The following is a 19,864-nucleotide window of genomic DNA, read 5'->3' on the forward strand; positions in this document are numbered from 1 at the left end:
CTGTGAAGCAGTGTTTCGTTTCTCAGCTAAAATGTTCAATGTGGTTCTCAGCTGACTGGAGCACCTTCTTCGACAGGTTACTGGATTTCTGTGGCCTTCGTTCAATAATCGATTTAAGAGCCCAGATTTGTAGAGTGCACACCTAATAGTTGTCATGCAGACTTATTCTTCCACTGTGGATATCAGTGGAACTTTTCCACATCTTCCTTGGCCTTCATGCTGCTGATTACTCACTAATATTCTCGAACAAACCTCCAAGGGCTTCAGGAAACAGCTGTGCTTAAATTACACACTGGTGGGCTTTATTTGCTCACACTTAGATCTTTTTTTTATAGTTAGTTGATCTATCACATAAAATGCCAATAAAATACATTGTAGTTTTTGTAACATTTCTAAACTGTGAAAAACTTGAGGGGTACGGATATTTTTCCAATTAACTGCGCGTGTATTCATCGGTGCACTGTTCCTTTACGCATTATGAACCACCAGATCCACTTGAGCCTTACTGAGAACTCACACTTGGTTTGTGTTTCAGAGCTTGATTGATGAAGTTTATTTTAAGTAGAAACAGGCACCATAAATTATAGTTTCTTATCACACTTGGCCTCTATTAGCCAATCCAAAGCACATGTTCGTATCAACCAAAGGCACACTATCTAGTTGTGTATCAAATAATGTGTTGCACATGTCAGTTTCCTACTGGTGATGTTTTTCTGTACAACGGCACATCTTTTGAAATGCGCTGCATATAAAAAGTAACATTTATGCACAATAGCATATATGGCTTTGCATTAATGACTATGCCTACAGCTGGATCCTTCTCAAGGTTTTATTTGGTGCTACGGTTTCCTAGGTGTACACTTCTTTCCATTGCGCAACCCAAAGTGACCTTTTCACTCGTTCATCCTTCCCCACAAGGTAGCAAGGCGAGGCCAAGCCACTCGGAGCCGGGGGCCTGCTTCCTGGGCCCCACGGATAGTAGGAGCAAGAGCCAAACCTCAGACAACAGAACGTGACATGAAAGCCCCGCATATTTTGGCAGACGATTGCCTGACTCATAGCTGATTACTTTTTTCCTTTTGCATCCACTCTCCCCTTCGCTGCTCTCCCCACCCCTCCCCTCATTCCCCTTGCTTTCTGTGAAGTCTTGACAGTCCAATCAGGCACCACGGTTTACACAGAATGCGTTAGACTTCATTGTTTCGACTCATTACGACCCACTCGCATAAGCCTGTGTTGATCTGCATACCTTTCAATTTGCGTGAAGCCAGAAGAAAAAAATGCAAATAGTGCGAGGCGGAATTGAGCATGTCCTTATCTGAACACAATCAGGCTTGCCGTCGCCCCAGGGCCGGGTCTGTTTCTGCTGCTGGCAGCCGTGGCGCAGTGTGTTTTGCTAAATCAATGTGAAAGTCTGAGCAGAATAGGAAAAGATTTTTTTTTTTTTTTGCAGCTTGTATCAGTGGAACAAAGATATTCCCTATTAATATCCTCCTCTGGACTCATTATTCAAACCACAATTAATCAGGAGAGTGTAAGCAATGCTCAGTCATAGCGAGGGCATGGTTTAAAAACGGAGCGAGTTAGCGGAGGTCACGTCAGATTATTCAGTTAAATCGACTTATTCTTTATGTGTTGTGTTCTTATTCTTGCGACTGATCTGCATTATATGGGAGTTGGCTGTATTATTTTTTTTTTACAGCGGCTTGTTTAATCAACATCCTGCGAGCTTCTACTTGTGTGGTTTTAGTCACTTTTTTTTTAGTTTAAGAAGACACAGCAGGTCTTTATTAGTCGGACTCCCTCATAGTGACATCCTCCATCATTTTTTCTCCTTCTTGTCTTTATCCATCTGTCCCTCCCCCTGTCCTTCCCTGAAATGTTGCCTTGCCGTCAGGCTATCAGGTCGGATCATTATTTTGAAGCTCAAACGGGCTGTCTGGACACAGGATTGGGGGATGAATTGTCTCGTAGAGCTGGCAGCGTTAACAGCAGCTTCAGCAACCAGGACAGAGCTGTTGGCCTTGTCTCCCTCTCATCCTCACCTCAGCACTTAGGATTGCTCTGTTGTTTTCTACGCTGCTCAGGATGACTAAAGTGCCTCGCAGACAGACCCCTGTTAAAAACATATCCATCCATGGCTTCAGACCTGTGAAGGATGAGGAGCTACACTTTGATACAGAGAGCCGCCTGAAGGGGGGCGTCTCGCTATGAGTTTTGTCAGCAGCAGCAAGAAGGCCGACAGAAAGGGGGGAAAAAAAGAGACAGAAAACGGAGGAGAAAAAAGGGGAGGGGGAAAAAAATGGACCCACCGTTCCTCGTTCGCGATCTGAAATCCTAAATATTAGAACTTGAGCTTAAGATGTGTTGCGTCAACTCTGAGACCAGATGGAGTTGTGTTTGGGCGTCGTTCCCACGTCTCAGATGAAGGCACAGCTCAGATGAAGGGGTGAAGAGTGACAGAATGTGACAGAATTATGTTTGCTGCCATCTTTTGTTTGTGTGCCCGGCAGTAGGCAACAGAGGTAAAGATAAGCAAATGAAACACTATCACAACTACAATGCTTTTAAAAACGTTTAATACCCGTTTAGCTACCACCACAATCCTAAGTAGGATTTATAGAGCTTAAACGACCAGCATAAATCAGTGCCTAGTGGTGGGAAGTTGGTACATTGTTTCCACATTGCTTTACAAACAAAATTCAAAAAAGGAGGAGGAGGGTGTGCATAGGTATTAAAATCCCCAGAAGTCACCCAATTAGTGAATAGAGTCCACCTATATGTTACTTAATCTCATTATAAACCCAGCTGTCTTGTAAAAGCCTCAGAGGTTTGTGAGAGAACATTAGTGAACAAACCCAAAGACCAAAGGATGAAGGTGTGGACAAAATTTAACGCAGATTTAGTTTATAAAACAATTTTCCAAGCGTTGAACATTTCATAATGTACTGTTCAATCTATCATTTGAAAATTGTAGATGTTCAATGATAGATTGAAAAGATAGCAATGCTAGACATGGCTGTTCACCATTGCTAACAACTAAGAGGTTTGTGGTAACTGTGGGAAAGCTGCATAGTTCCACAGGTCAGGTGGGAAAATCTATTGACAAGACAAATATTTGCCGTAAAAATATAGTCCTAAATGTGGAAGAAGCTGACATGGTCAGATGAGTCTAAAAGCAAACTTTTTTGGTCTAAATGTGGACAGAAACATGTTTTAAGCACATCTCTTCTACGACGTCTGTCAGATGTCACAGATGACTGATCTCATGTGATTTCACCGAGACGGAAAAAATAGGCTGACGTTTCAGTTTCTGGATGTGCAAATCTGCTAACAACATGTAGTAGATTTAAAAAAAACAAAAAAACAAAGTAGTTCAACAATATGTTGAATAAGTTAGACTAAAAAGCAAAAGTATTTATGCAGCATTGTACTGGCTGCGTTCACTGGATGAAGCATATACAATTTATCATTAAAAATTTGCATTCTTACTTTTCAAAGGTTTTTCGGATGCTGTTGTATGCCTCATGTTCTTGTTTGGCTAATGAATATAAACAGACGACGGTTCCAGCAACATGCGCATCATGTAGGGAAGATATCTGCGCGTCAGGGATGACAGTTCACAAACAATGACTGGATTAAGCTGTCATTCTTTTTCCTTGTGAGACACTAATCAGAACAGAGATGGATTAATTACCGATTGTTTAGCAAAAAGATTTGCAGGGTTTAGGTGTAACCTAATTAGATCTTGTTCTAATAGGAGCTTAACATCGCGCCACGAGCCTTATTAACATAACCCCTGATATTCCCAACCCCCCCCCCCCCACTATATGAGGAATCCATTAAAAAGGCTCCTTGGCTGATGACTGTCCTCATGTTCACTTGCACATTTCTTCCTCCTCCCCTGTATTTTCTATGGTAGTGGTGAGTGATGGTGCCATCTGGTCTTGTGGGAAATTAGAGGCAAGCGCACCGGGGCAAATGGCCCCCAGCTAGCCCTGCCCAGGAGTGAGAGGGAAGCAATCTGCTGCAGACTGTCTGCACACAGGAATGCACCATCACACTTTGCTGGAGCACCACTGATGGCCTTTCTGGAGTCAGCTAGCCAAAACATGCTAAAGGCCAGCACTGCTCTGCCAAGAGCTGCAGTGGAGGAAAGCTGCTATGCTTTGTTAACTGAGAATGTTGTCCTGCTGGTTGCAGGCCATCACTGATCATAGTTTATTGTTTCTCTCTTCCGAGGATGTGCCGTCACTCCTGAAGGCAATTAAGTTTACATTTTGGCTGCGTTCACACAGCACGTCTTGAGCCGCAATTCTGATTGTTGCTGAAATCCTTTTTTTTAATTTTTTTTATGCTTGGTGGTTCATACTACTAATTAAACCCAACCGCAATGAAACTCCTGTGTGTTACTAAAGCGACCCGCGTGTGCAGAAGAAGAACGCTGACGTCATACAGCAGCACTTTGTTTACGGAAATAACAGATGGAGCCGTTTATGGATCAATGTTATAGTTTATTCAACAATGAGAGCAGACAGTCACAAGATGATGACAAAACGAGCTAATAACAAAAAATAGCATAACTAATAGCAATGATCTTTCGTGAAGCAATGACTGCAAAATGACTTCTCTTTAAAAACACACACACACACGCACGCACGCACGCACACACACACACACACGCATACAGTATGGCCTCTTAGTTAGCATGCTTAATATTGCACAGCATTGTGATGTATTGTTTTCCATGTGACCTTGGTGAAGAGATGTAATATAGTGAAAGATGGTGTGTTAGTCACACATATAGCCAAAAGGACTGAAACTCACTGCTGTAACCTCCACGTTCATCTGTCTGTGCAGGACTTCCACCTGCTGTACGAGGAGGCCCGTTACTACCAGCTGACGCCCATGATCAAGGAGCTGGAGCGCTGGAAGCAGGAGCGCGAACAGCGGCGGATGGCACAGCCCTGCGACTGCCTCGTGGTCCGGGTCACGCCCGACCTCGGTGAGAGGATCGCCCTGAGTGGGGAGAAGGTCCTCATAGAGGAGATCTTCCCTGAGACCGGAGACGTTATGTGCAACTCAGTCAACGCCGGCTGGAACCAGGACCCAACGCACGTCATCCGCTTTCCTCTCAACGGCTACTGCAGGCTCAACTCCGTGCAGGTAAGGCATCAAAGAGAATATTTTTGATACATTACAGATATTTAAAAAAATAAATAAATACCCGCGTAGTTAACAGTCACGCATTTATCAAATTTCTTGGGGGGGGGACAAAAAAAACTTGAAATCTAACTAATTAGCCACAGTGTTGGTGTTCCAGAACGCCCACCCAGTTTACGTCATGCTCTCATTAATACAGGAAAACGTTTCTGAGCAGCTTGAAGGAGGATGTATGTGCCTAGATGAGCTTTGGGCGCACAGTTATCACTGAGATTCAGCTTTAATATGGAATATGTCTTATTATTTAGCAAGGAACTATACAAACAAAATGTAAACATAAATTTTAGGAAAACAAGCAAGCATGTTTGATAGCAATAGATATGCAGCTTCTTAATATCAGCAAGCCTTAACAAAAAGACTGCAGCTGGTTTATTTATTTATTATTTTTTGTGTACTGTCTTTAGCTTCATTGAATAGCATAATGGGTCTGGCTGCCTTCCAGTGTGGGAAAATTGTAGATATTATGCCAGTTATGCAACAGAATTTATGAAATATGTAGAAATGTTGGTTCTTCAAACACTTTCTGTGACCTTTAGCATCTTGGATAAAATCATCTGTATGAGGTGTGAGCAATGTCTGCATCGATGTGATCATATTATTGTTATGCAAAGTGTGTATTAATTATTCGGTCCTTTAAATTATTTTTAGTTCACACACTGATTTTGGGTGATATATATTGTCGTTCTCTCACTCAAAAGTTTATGAATTGTCAAAAAATCTTTATTCTGTCTCACTTTCTCTTTCTAGCACACAACATTAGAGCATTCACAAGAGTATCAATGCAGCAGAAAACAGCAAAACCACAGCAAAATGACAGTAGTTTCTATTTTTTTGCAGAATTAACTCTTGATGCGTCGTTGATTTTGGATTATTTTTGCTTGGTTTTTATTCACATGCGTTAATTTAATCGCACAACTCTTTATTCTTAAGTAGACAGCTGGTAGAGTCTCTTGCCTCTTTTGTTGAAGCAGAGTTCATGCTGTTGTTGAGGTACCATAAAAACTACCTCAGAAAACTACTTTTACAGTTGTGTTAACCACGAAGATCTGAGAGCGAAAGATCGAGGGGGAAAGTAACAGTCTCACACCACGGGCTCGATATAACACACTTAGGAGCCCACAGCCACGAATAGACTAGCACACAGAGGAGCCTTCACCCCTGCAGCAGCCAGAGAGAGCCTCTCCGAGGCAAGCTGGTGCGCTCTGACACCTCTCCACCTCGCCCCCCTCACCATATACCCCCTGTCGGTGTGAGAGACCACCTCCAGGGAGGTGAGCGCAGCGTGCGGGACAAAGCGTGTGTAGACTGCGGCCATGTTTTCCTGCAAAAAAAATGAAGAAGAGGAATGGAAAGGGGGGGAAATGATATGCATAATTTACGCTTTACTCCTTTTTAAGACACAGCTCCTTTTTTAAAAAGACTCCAATATAACACCGCTTAGGGCAATTGAAATACACGTATTGCATTTTTTAATACCATACTTACAATTTCTCAAACAGCCTAAACCAGTTTATACTTCCTTTATAGATTTTTAAATGACTTACAATATAATTAATTGGCCGCATCAACTAACACAACATTCTCCCACTCTGTTTACCAGGGAGACTGGTTATAGGATGTGAGCTCATCTGACTAACGCAATTTGTCGTCTCCGATTTTTGTTGTTTTTTCCATTATGAGGTTGCTCCTGAAGGTGAGGTGAGCTGAGATGCTCCTGTCAGAAAAAAAAAAAGCGCTAATGGCAAGTGGAGCTGGATTGTCAAGGTTTTACTGGGAGCGTCTCCCAGTTAAAGAGGTGTAGACGCTCCTGTGTGGTGTTAGGAAAACCTGTTTTTGTGGTGTTGTTGTTTGATATGATTAGCATTACAATAGCCCTTAAACTTTTTCAAACCTCAACCTCAAACAGTTATTTTATTGGGTTTTCAAGCAATAGGTCCATATGAATTCAAGCAAGAATCGCTTTAAGCTTGTTTCACAAATACTGTCCAGCAATTCAGAAGTCATCTATCTAAAGGGTTTAATTTTAGTTTAGTTAAAATTTAATTTAAGTTCAGTTGTTCTGTAAAGGCTTCAGAGGTTTGTGAGAGAAGCAAACAGATCATAGTTGAGCTTTTTTGTTTTACATACACTCTGCATCACCTTGAACATTTCCTCACAGTGAAACACGGTGGTGGCAGCATTATACTGTGAAAATCCCTTTCTTCAGCAGGGACAAGGAAGCTGCTTATATTTGTCTGGAAGATGATGACTTGAGATTACGGCAGGTGGCGTTTGGCTTTCAGTCGGATATCGACATGTTTTGGTTTTCACAGATGTCCTTCATTCAGTTTTGATTAGCTTGAGCTATTTGCAAAGAAGAATGGGCAAACATATCTTTTTGCACATGTGCAAAGCTGAAAGAAGCATTCTCCAAAAGAAACGTCTATTATTTCCCTCCACTTCATAATAATGCTCTATTTTTTTTTATATCCATCACATAAAATCTCAGTAAATTCATTGAAGTTTCTGGTTGTAATATCACAAAGTTTGAAAATGCTACGGTAGTAAGTACTATATTATTTGTATGCAGAGCATTAATGTATGTCTGTACAAATATAATTACTTCCTAAATATAGCATCCAAGCAGCCCACTGCGACTGCGATTTTGCACACATTCATATTGCAGTGACAATTATGATACAATATGCTGTGCAGCTCTAGTAGTGGCAGTTGCGTACACACAGAAAAGGTTCATTAAAAAAACCTAATCAGAACAGATGCAGGGCCTGGCTCAATGAGTCTATGCAGATAAGGATGTAAAGAGCAGATGGAGCTGTTGTTGTTTTTTTGTTGTTGTTGTACGGGTAAATTTTTCTAAACAACTCGCTCATTATGTACTGCAGGTATGAGAACGTTTGCTAAATATTTCTCGTCTTACCTGCAAGACAAAGAGCCTCTGATCTGATTTCAAGTCCAGGCATTAACCCTGAGGAAACGTGCTCACCACCCCACCCTGCCTGCAGCGTGAAAGTGTGAGGAGGGTGTGGATCAGAAAACCTGTTAATACAGGAGTGTAAACATTTTTGATGAGAGTTTTGAGAAGAAAAAGAAAGATGTGTGGGAAAAAAAAAAAAAGCTGAGATTGTCTGCAAAGGTCTGGTTTTCATCCTGATTTCATGAATGCACTCCTTGAGCTTATTTAAAAAGTTACAAAACTGGAATAAAATTTAAATATTGAGTAAATTTCGCTCTGAATTTTTTGTTCTTCTGCATTCAAATGTGGGAAAGTGCGAACAAACAACTCCACCTTGGCACGTGATTCTCCATGAAGTCATGACTGGAATTTTGTGAATAATGCGAACCACCTGCGCTGCTGTGTGCAGACCTGGCGCAGGGAAGCAAAAAGAAAGGAGGGAAAACATTTAACCTAAGAGTCGCAGAGGTGTACAAAGACGCGTCCCAGCTCTGGAGCCTCGGCTGCTGCTCCATACATCACCGTGATGAAGCGCTCAGATCACACCAGAGCCAATCCGTCCTTCATCAATGTGACAGCAGAGGCAGAAGTGGATAAGGGGCCTGTTCCCCCCCCCCCCCCCCCCCCCCCTCCCACTGCCCAGGCAGCGTACGCAACATGCTGCAACACCCTCTCACATGTCACCCTGCCACTCCATCAATCCTGCGTCGGCTGAGTAGGGAGAGCAAAGCCCATCAGAGCAGACAAGGCCACACAAACACCTCCGCAGCGCTCCTCGGTGGCCTGAGTGGCAGAGACAAACTGTAATACTGCTCCAGTTTTTAGCTCCCAACGCAACGTGAGGCTGAGCAGGAAGCTGATTGCTCTGACAGGTGGAGATGTTAAAAACCAGAATCCTCTGACTCCTCCGACCCTTAAATAGGCCAGCCTTCATATTAATATTTAAATTTATGAGTTTATACACTTACACGCACACGCACACTAAAGATTTTAACACTAGAGGAAAAACATGAGTAAATATAAAAAAAAAACAAAAAAAAACAGTAATTAATGGAAAAATATTAAACTAACCTTGCCCTTCGTGAAAAAGTTTTTCTCCCCTAAACCTTAAACTAATTGTGCCTAAATTGAAGGCAACAACTATAATCTAGCATTGGTGATAACTGGGAATGCATTGCAGCCCAGTCAGCCACATCAGAGGGTGTTAGACTGTTTAAAGTCACGTCTCAGCATCTCAAACGGTTTTATAGTTTAAGCCTCTTCAGAATCGTCATTTAGGGTTTGTTTTTAATGAGTCGTTTGGTTGGGGTCTCACTGTTATTCTGTCTATTGCAAAATTTGCAATTTTGCCAGTTATGGCAAGTTGTTAAGAATCAAAAGCATTATACCACTTCTATTGTTGTCTTCACTTTCTGAATGGCTGTGTTAGTTTTACATTTTGAAGTAAAGTGACTCTTACCTGTCAAAAGGTTTGACTGTTGCCGTTGTCATACCACAGATTATTTTCCTGAAAGTCACAGGAAGTCTTTTAGCAAATGTGAGATAGACCTTTGTGATCGTTTTGCTCTCAACTTCAAACTCTCCCATGGATGCCATTTTTGCCGTGTCTCTTTTTTTCTGATTCTGTTGTCGCCTCATGTTTGGTTGATTTCTTTATTTACGGATAATAGCTTTTACAGTCTTTTTTTTTACTGTAGAGTCCAAAACTTTAGACAATTCCAGATCAGGTTATGACATCTTAATTTCTGAGATTTATTAGCCTACTTCATCTTGTCATACAGGTTCTATTTGTCTATTTTTTCCCTCTAGATCTTGTTTGGTTTTTATAGCTTTTTTCCCCTTAAAAAAAAATTTTGGAAACAGCTTATTGTACTCATCTTTGTCTAATGTAATTTAAAATTTAGTTGATGATATGAAAGATTTATGCGTAAATAAAAAGTAAAAACAGATTCAATTTGTGGGGGCGCAAACACTGTTTCACCACACATTTTTAATCATTTGCATCTTATTGTCGTTTATTCATTATAACCACGTTATAATAATACACTCCACATTATCATCTGGGATTTTGTTTATGATGCCACCCCGGTGTTATTACTGGCTGCCCATTTTTCCACCCACTTGAAAACTTGAAAAAGAACAACCTGACCTTTGTTAGACTCTGATTCTATACAGAGTAGTAAAGTTTTCTAAATTTGAAATCTAAAGAGAAAAAAATGTTCAAATTGATAAAACGTTTTCAAACTTCATGTAAAATTATATGGACTTATAAATGTAGACATCAGCAGTGAAGGAGGTACGTAAATGTTTTATTTGAAAGAAAAATGCATTCCAACTTTTACACATTTTTTTGAAAAAGTCCAATAAAATCGTTTTTGTTCTTAATAGAAACGAAACACTGAACATTACAGAATCATATTGCTTAGTTACTGTTGATATATTGTTGCAGAGAAAGTAGCTTTTATGGTTTATAGTAGTTTTAAAATCAGATTTAAAGCGAATAAAATGTAAAGCAGCTACACAATCCTATGCAGTGGGATATGGAGTTAATTTTACATTTTTCTTTTACACTGACTTACTGTTATAAATATCAAAACTAGTGACAGTAAAGTTTTAGGAAAGGGATGAAAACCATCAATTTCTCACATGCGGTTTGTTAATTTAGTCAGAACTTGCGTAAGTCTTCTCACAATTCGCATTTCCAAAAACGTGGTGATTGTGGACATCTTAAAACGTCCATTTGCTATGACAAACCCAGACCATTTGCTCCAAGCTCTGTCTGAAAATACTCCACAGTCAAAGTGCTTTTGTCACTGGTGAGTCGTAAAAGCTGGCACACAGCTTAGAGAATTACAAAGAGCTGCAGCTTCACCGCTGCTCGATGCCAGATGCTTAGGCTGCAGTTAACGCTCCTTGTCGAGCTTGTGCATTGTTAAACAAAAGCGCTGCCCCCTCCTGAGTGCAACACTCGTCAAACGCTTCATCCTGCGCGTGTCACACGTGTCAATCAGCTCTGAATCCTGGGCCACAAGGAGCGCCCGCTCCTCAGAGGTGCTCCGAGTTTGTCTGAGTGCTCCGTCAGCCATTAATATTGCATCGCGTTCCCGTTTTCCAGTCCTAAGACGCGTCCGCTTTGATTCCCTTCTTCACCCTCTTTGCTAAATTCCTAGGAGGGGCCGATATTATCCCCTCTCTCTTCACAACAGTGGCGACCTCGGGCAGCTCGTTCACATGGTTAAATACGGAATGGTTTGCATTTGTTTGGTGGAGCCGTGTTTCCAGATCACCTGGGACGGAGAGTGGAAGGAGACGCTTGTAATCAGTTTCAGTCTTACTAGCAGGAAAAGAAACAGACAGAAGTAATGAAGTCTAACAAAGAGCTAATTTAGTTCTTATTATATCCTCTGCAGTTCGATCCTGATTCCCTGCACTTAGTACAATATTTTACGTATTGTGCACTGCTTTATAAAAGTGTTCACATTTTGACACATTGCATATAACTGCGAATGCGTGTTTTGTGATTTTATATGATATTCAGAAAGAAAGTAGCTGAAAGGAAATAAAAACTAATAACAAATCTAAACGGGTCTGTGTCCTGATGAGGGGCATGGAGCAGCCTTGTGTCAAGACTATTGAACCTCTATTAACTAAAAGTACAGCTTATCCTCTGGATGATAACTCAAACTCAGACAGTTCCAGACTTTGACTGGACCGTTACTAAATATGCATATGCTTTAAACTAAACTATGGTTGTCCAACTGGAAAGGAGGCCTTCGCTACAGTCTTCTAAAAGGTATTCAATATCTGTCTTTAGCTTTGGCCAGCTTCCCTGTATCTCGTGACGAATGCAATCCCACATCATGATGGTGCCACCACCGTGTTTCACCATGTAATTCCATAATGGTGTCATTTTTGGATAATCTGCAGTGCTAGTTTTACACCTCAAGTGCCATTTTTCGTGCAGTTCAAAAAGATTTGTTTTTGTCTCATTTGACCACATTTGGATTGTGGATGTTTTTTGTTTCCAATGGTGTTTTATAACCAAACCCTGCTTTGATATTAACACCTGACCTCAGTCAGTTTTTTAGTCCTCAGATTAAATCGTACACAGGTGGATTCTGTTTATTATCAAGGTGACTTTTTGAAGTGAGCAGTGGTACAGAATGTTGTTTAGGGTTAACAGAGTAAAAGCAGCAGGTCTGTAGCATCATTTCATTTTAAAATACGCTGAAATTTGTTGTAAGAAAGTGTGAAAAAGTTGAATATGTTTGCAAGGAACTGTAAGCAGTTTTTGTTGCAGCCTATTACGGACTTCACAGTGTTTGGACAAACTAAGAAAAAAAAAATTAGGAAAAACTGCTAATGACCATTATTTTCATGTGACGGAAATATTTTTCCTCAGACTGAGTCTTTATCCAATCAGGTTGCTTGTGCCGAACTCACAGTTTGACTTCTTAGTTATGGTTTTGCTCAAGTGAGCTAGGAAAGTAAGCAGGGAAATCTGCATAAGTACAACATAAGCTGGGATGTGGAGGCCTGCGGTCACGAGAACGTCGTGCAGAACAGAGCAACCAGACATGTTTGTGCTTTTTAACGCGGCGCATTCCTTTCTCTTGTCAGCAGGGATTGATTTCAGGACATTGTCCTGTGGACATTAGAAGCCTCAGCTTGGGTGCAGCCTAATTATTCTGTGTATTGTTTATCCCCCTATGGCACTAATTCACTGTGACAAAACTGAACGTGAACTTTTTTATGGCATCTTATAGTCATTACAGTATCCTTGAATCAGTTACAACCATCTATAATAATATCCTTAAGTCTTTTGTGCTGCGGTGCGTTAATCATAAAAGTGTTTTCAGACTATCTTTATTGATCAGGCCCTTCTCCTCTGTGACCAAATTGCGCTGCTGAACACGACGGAGTCCCACATGTGTTAAGAGATGATTGGGAGAAAATGCAATGTGATGCAATGATCAAAGAAGGCTATGTAATATCATTTCCATAATCGTTAGGCTTCTCCGTCGCCTGTCATGGATTCTGGAGTGTTTGATGCTTGGGCAGGTCTCTTAATTAGCCACCCTCACCATCAGCTGTCTGCCGCCCCTTCTGTCTCACAAATTACTGAGTTTGTCACCGTCGGATGGCCAGAGGATGAAAGTGGGGGAGGGGGCGGACTCTTCAGAGTGGTCCGTTAAACTTACAAGCAGCACATCGATCCGCATTTTGGCTTTAATGAAGACATGCATGAGCGGATGGGGGGGCTTGTGGTTTGCTCAACAAGTTTCTGTAAGTGTTTATGTGTGATTTCTACGCAAGGCTGCAGGCCTTCGACTTGGAGGTCCAAAAAGCTCACTTTAGCCAGAAAAGGGGCTCACACTTCTGTAATTACAGATGTCTTCCTTCACACTGAGTCTACGTGTCAGCGTGTGCAAGCTTTAAGAGAAAAACTTTCTGTTTGGATGAACCTCTCTGCCTCTGTGTCTGGCAGAACGGGTTTGCCCTTGGCGAGACCTTTCATTTTCATGCACTGCACACTCTGTTAAAAGGAAGGGGGAATAAGTAAATACACACTACTTCTCTCGCTGGGATTTAGATATATACTCTCTCCCAAAAAAAATAAATAAATAAATAAATAAGCTGCATCCCACACGAATTACAGCAGACGAGGAAAGAAAAGTGATGCAGGAGTTCACGTGTCTGAGTGTATCTCTATTTGGTGTGTAGGTGTGCATGGGTGTGCGCGCGTGTGCATGTGTGTGTGTGTGTGTCAGGGTCCAGACTGGAGGGGCTAACATGCATCCCCATCTCCTGCTCGCTCCCTGCAGCTCCAGCACTTTGTCCTCGCACCGATCAGCCACATCTCCCTCCTCATCCTCATTCGCCGCACGTCGTTCCCTTTCCCTCTCTCGCTCACGGACCTCACTCCTTCCTTCACTTCTTCCCTCACCCCAGCCTCATTACTCAAATTAGGAGCTCCAGTAATCACCGCGCTGAGCTCCAGTCAGGCCCCTTAACACACTCGGGCTCTCCACATCCCTTTGAGCTCCTCCTGCCCTCAGCTCAGTGGCCGATCCGGCACGAGTCGCATAAATATTGCAGAGGTGGTGTGATGTTGGGAATGCCCTCTGGTTTTTATCACTTTCTGTGATTGGATTGAGAAGAGGTTTAATGGCATGTGCTGCATGTTGGAACTGATGACTATCTGAAGAAGTTCAACACTCCTCTCACGTCTATTTTTCTAAATATTAATTTATCTCCTGTAACTGATTGGTTGCTCCTTTAGAGTCCATACAGTACACGGCTAAGATCTGGGGAAGAAATTAGAGAAAAAGCAGCAACATTTATGTGGAATATGTGGCATTATTTACTTAATTTACTCCCTCTGATCACTGAATGTGTTATTTAACTGAAAGAGTTTCAGCATGAAGCAGTAATCAAGCTGCAGAAGAGGTTTTTGTGTCCAATTAAGTTTCCAGAATGACCCGTGAGTTCAAATATTAACCAATCACAACAAATAATGTTGCTTGTAGGGTTTTACAGAGGGGCAGCAGAGGTGAACCTCAACACCCAGAGTTCGATTCTGACCTTTTGACCTTGTGCTGTATGCCCATTTCACATCTGACTGCTGTCAATAAAAGGCTCTAGCGCCGCAACATTACTGACAAAAAGAAAAAAGCTTTAAAGAAACCAAGGAATTGTTATTGATGCCTGCAAAAAGCACTTGAAGTTCTGCCACCGCCAAAGCAAAAAGGGGGTTTTGTTAAACTCCACTGGGACTTTAACTGAGGTCAAGCGCTTTGATTTGATTGGACCAAAAATTAGCTTTTCGTCAACAAACTCACCTGTTGCTGGGTGTATTTTTAGTGTGAGGTTTTACTGGTGCAATAAAATATGAATTTATTTTCAGGTTTTTTACCAGGGGTGCCAATAAATTTTTCTTGCACCTGTTTAGTCCCACATCAACACCTCAAAGTAACATTAATTAACATGTGATATTATTTTTTGAACCAGCGTAAAGAAGCGTGATTTTAATTAATTTCAGTTTTTATAACAGGTCTTGTGTCAAACTATTTATTTAAACAACATTTTTATGCTTTCTCTAATGCTGATCTGATATAATTAATGCTCTAAAGAAGTTTGTTTTATTTCACTTTGCAAAAATTAAGCAAACACCTCAAAGCTTCACAATTAATGCATTTTCTACAAAAAGTTGCTTACTGTGAGTTTAATCCTTCACACGAACATGAGTATTTCAAATGTTATGAGTAATAAATTGTTGTATTTAACACCCGATCACCTTTTGACTCGTGTGCAGGTTCTGGAGCGTCTTTTCCAGAAGGGCTTCAGCGTGGCGGCGTCATGCGGAGGCGGAGTGGACTCGTCCCAGTTCAGCGAGTACGTGTTGTGTCGCGAGGACCGGAGGAGCCTCTCAATCAACACGTCTATCAGGATAAAACAGGAACCCCTGGACTAGAGATTTTTTTTTTTTCGGAGGTGGAGAAGGACTGGCAACAAACCCTCTCCTCCTCCTCCTCTTCCTCCTCCTCCTTCTCTTCCTCCTCGTCCTCCATCTTTTCACACCGCCCCCATCTCACCCCACCCCCCCCACCTCCCTTCTGCCCCAGCTGGACCACAGCCTCCCCTCCAAGAACATAACTAAGTATTAGCAGAGGCTTTTAACCTCACTGACTCTGCTGAACTCCACGGGGAATGTAGGACCAAACAGAGGAGGAAAGCATCAACGACAAAAGGTTTTTCATTCTGTTTGAAAAAAATACCCAAAGAATCTGTTGGACCGTCGGGTGCTCTGGCATCTCGCAGTTCTCTGTTTTCAGCGCAGATTTACTGACTGATTTTCCCACAGCTACTTTAAGAAAACAATGTACAGCAATCTGCACCACCTCTGTCATGCAGTCCTGTTTCTGTGGGACCAGCATCCGCTCTGACTGGTGACACGAGGGGCCCACCGTGGCCCAGGGAAGCTTCATCAGGCAGGATGTTTTTAAGGATGACAAGATAAGGACATCATATAATTCTGTGAGGCCCCAAACCCCCGTGACCCTGTCAAACCTCAGCGGACTCAGCATTGTTTGCTAAACTGTTTCTGTTTTCCTCGTCCGCTTTGCTGTTTTTATCATCACATGGTGTACACAATTATTATTAATAGGATTATTTTTAATGTCTCTTACTCCCCCTCCCCCCCACACCCCTTTTCTCCAAAATGAAGGATGTACGAACATTGTATTCATTAGGCTTCGAGAGCTTGCGAGGGAGCGTTTCTTGGCAATGGCTGCAGCAACTCAGATGTCTGCAGGCTATGTGGCAAAAGCAATCTGACTGGCAATGAAATCGGAGCCAGAAAAAGTCCCATTGTTCGAGCAGAAATGGAAGAAAACCTCGACGTTTCCACATTGTTTATAGTCAAATGGGTTGTGCACATAAAAAAAAAAGCTGCTCTAAAATTTCTGCTTATTTGCTATAAAACAGACAGCACCATGAAAACATCTTTACCCCCCCTTTTTTTTTTTGTAAAATTTACTGCTTCACATAATTAAAGAGCTTTTAATATGAGACAAAAATACCATGAGTAAATGCAAAATACAGTTTTGAAATGCAAAATACAGTTTTTAAATGATGATTTCATTTATTAGGAGTGAAAAGCAACCTAAAACAACCATGATTAACTACATTTTGGTTTTGTTTTACTAACTACATCCAGTCTGTGATTATAGTTAGACCTGTAGGATCAAGAAAACATGTCTAACAATATGAAGCAGGCTGAAAGAGTTTATAAAAGCAACACGTCACACCCTGATTAAAAGAACTTCAAGAACAAATGAGAAACAAAGTCATTCACATCTATCACTCTGGGAAGGGCTACAAAGCCACTTCAAAGGCTTCTGTGACTCAAGCAAACCATGAAATTCATCCTGAGAAATCGAGTTCAATGGGAGAAATCTCAGGTGGAGCATTGAAGGGAGATGAAAATCAAGTGGAGTTACGTAGGAAGGCTAGGAAAGATTCAAATCAACATCCAAATTGTTGCAGGCTTGAATCACTTGAATCAGTCAAAATGAGAATTTACTATTCAATGATAATAAAGAGCCTTGGTAAAAAAAAGAAGCAAAAACTGTTGGGGTAATTACCTGCTCACTCAAAACAAGGTTGTTTTTTTCCCTTAATTATACTAATAATAATTTTTAAAATTTATTTTTGCATTTAGCATCGTTATCTTTGTCTATTGTTAAAATTACTTTGCTGATCTGACGCATTTGAGTATGATAAAAAAAAATTTAAAAAGAGAATAAATCTGGAGGAATGTCTGCTCAAACTGTCTCCCGTTTAGCACAAGTTTTAGAGCTGACATTTAGTGTGTCTCGGAATCAGCGGGAGATGTACTTTAAATGCTTAATGTTTGTTTGCACTTGACGAAGTTTACCGCAGACCTGGCCGGTCCAACTCGTTCCGAGGAATCATTACAGCCCAGCAAACAACGCCAAGTCAAGCTGTTTTACGTTTAGGTGTATGTTGGGTTTAAAGTGCTGAAAAACACGGAGGAAAATTAGGCATCCAACAGAACAAACTGTGCCAGTTGTGTTGATTGTACGAGCATCAAGATGTTCTTTGAGCCGCGCTGCATTATTTAAAACCGTATGAAGGATGCAAACATTTGATCCTCCAAGTCCTGACAGTTCTGTTTGAATATTGTCACTTCTGAGTCCAGATTACTTCAGAGGTTGTTCACACATTACATATGGCAGAACCTAAAGCTCTCCTAGCATCAATCTGTTGTTCACAAAGAGGCGAGTGGGCGGCATTTTAGTCGCTCCTTCTCTTCTTCTCTTGCTCTTACACTCAGCATGTCTTCGATCAAAGACAGAAGCAAGAAAGTTTTCACGCTTTTTATTTGTGCATAACTTAACTATGCTGTTTCTTCCATTCCAAAAGCCGGAGTTGAAACAAAAAAAAAAAGAAGAAAAAAAAAAGCAGCTTAACTCTGATCTTTGTTGGTACTGGCAGTTACTTGATTTAAACTGGGTTTGTTTCTTTAGTTTTTCATTAAACTTGGGTTCTGCAGTCTGAACAGGAGCAGAGGGTGGATGAAGTTTCTCACAAAGCAAACCGTCTTTGTTCTGATTTGCTCCTTTTGGATCCAGTTGCCTCAAAGGGAATGGTCAACCATGCTGTTTTTTCATGTGGAGAGAGGCATGTCGGGCTCCTTCTCTCTCTCGGAGCTCCCCCGGCCCCTTCCTGCCTCCCCGTTTGCAGAACGCCCTCCTACGCCGGACCACACCGCAACAAACCAAACAAACTGATGAGTCAAAACACGAGCAGGCTCACAACGTGCAAGGCAACTCGACTCTGCAGATGACCTCAACTTACTTTGGTTGTTTTTACCGCTGAAGGTAAAACCAATTCGTGCTTCAGTAATGTAAGACTTAAGGCATCTCGTGTTACCTTTTAGGAGCTGAAATTTGTGATTTTGAAAAAGAAAGATGCTTCCTTTTAGACATCTCGACGCATTTGGAACGACTGGAAATTTTTCGAACACCTTCCCTGTTGTCGGCCCTTTTCAGATGAAACGCTCGTCAGTATTCACGTGGCTTTCGCCGCCCCTCCACGGCGGCTCAGTTTGTACAGTTACTGTGTATTGAATTGTCAGGACTCGTAGGCCTCATGGGACCTTCGTGTTTTTGAGAGATCTCAAAGCCACTTCACAGTAAAGAGTTAAAAGAAAAGTCAGAACATTACATTGTGTACATATGGATAAAAAAAAAATAAAAAACATTTCAAAGCATATAATAAGGTGCAAATGTATATTATTTAAAGTGTTTAAAACAATTAGACTGTGGTATTAAAGGGCATGTGTTCATTTACAGTGTCTCCATTTGACTTTTCTTGCATATTTGCGATAATAAAAGGATGTACTGTATAAATTAACTTTGTCTCAGTCACTCTTTTAGAAAGGTTGACGGTTTTATAACAGCTTCCAACATCTAGTACTGTTTACGACTACAGTATTGACATTTAGAACTTTGTGAAGTTGCAACCACAAGCGTCAATGTATATTTTTCATGGAAGACAAAGTAGATGACATTTTTTAGATATGTTGCAATTATGGCTGTAAAACCTTGAAGCTCTTTACTAGCTTACAAAATATAATTCTTCATTTTTCTTTTCAGAGCAACTCAAGTTCAGTCATATTGGATGGTGTCTGACCTCCAGTTTTCACAGATTTGCCAGATATTCATGTCTGAGCTTTGACTAGGCCAATCTAATACAGGGATATGCCTTTACAATGTAGCCCTGGATTCATGTTTATATTTTTGGTGAACCTTCGTCCCAGTCTCAGGTCTTCTGAAGCGTCCAAGAGACCTCATTCGCCTTCCCATCGACGCTGATCAGCTTCACTTCCCGCTGCTAAAGAAAAGCATCTCCCTAGGATGATGCTGCCACTACCATGCCTCAAATAATGTGATCAGGATGATGTTCAGTATTAGTTTTCTTCATTGCATATTGCTTTGTTTATGGGTCACAAAGGGATTCTTCACACTTTAAATGGGACTTTTACAGATTTGAAGTAACTGTTTGGTTTCACTCTTCAATAAATGTTTTTGAGTGACTAACAGTAATTACGTTTAAAGATTCTCCTCCAGAAATAGCCATACTCTTTCGATTGCTACACAA

General features: G+C 41.2%; 1 protein-coding gene across 2 annotated transcripts in view; it reads left to right on the plus strand.

Annotated features, from left to right (window-relative positions):
• kctd15b (potassium channel tetramerization domain containing 15b) overlaps positions 1-19,117 on the plus strand; it is a 31,694-nt gene extending 12,577 nt beyond the window's left edge. For both annotated transcript variants that reach the window (XM_081605388.1, XM_081605387.1), the window contains exons 4-5: positions 4,861-5,166; positions 15,492-19,117. In XM_081605388.1, coding sequence (XP_081461514.1) covers positions 4,861-5,166; positions 15,492-15,650 — 465 coding nt within the window. In that variant the 3' untranslated portion in view covers positions 15,651-19,117. The remainder of the gene's footprint in view (positions 1-4,860; positions 5,167-15,491) is intronic.
• The last annotated feature ends 747 nt before the right edge of the window (positions 19,118-19,864 follow it).

This window comes from Poecilia reticulata, chromosome 3 (assembly GCF_904066995.2).
Source record: "Poecilia reticulata chromosome 3, P_reticulata-male-v2, whole genome shotgun sequence".
NCBI lineage: Eukaryota > Metazoa > Chordata > Actinopteri > Cyprinodontiformes > Poeciliidae > Poecilia > Poecilia reticulata.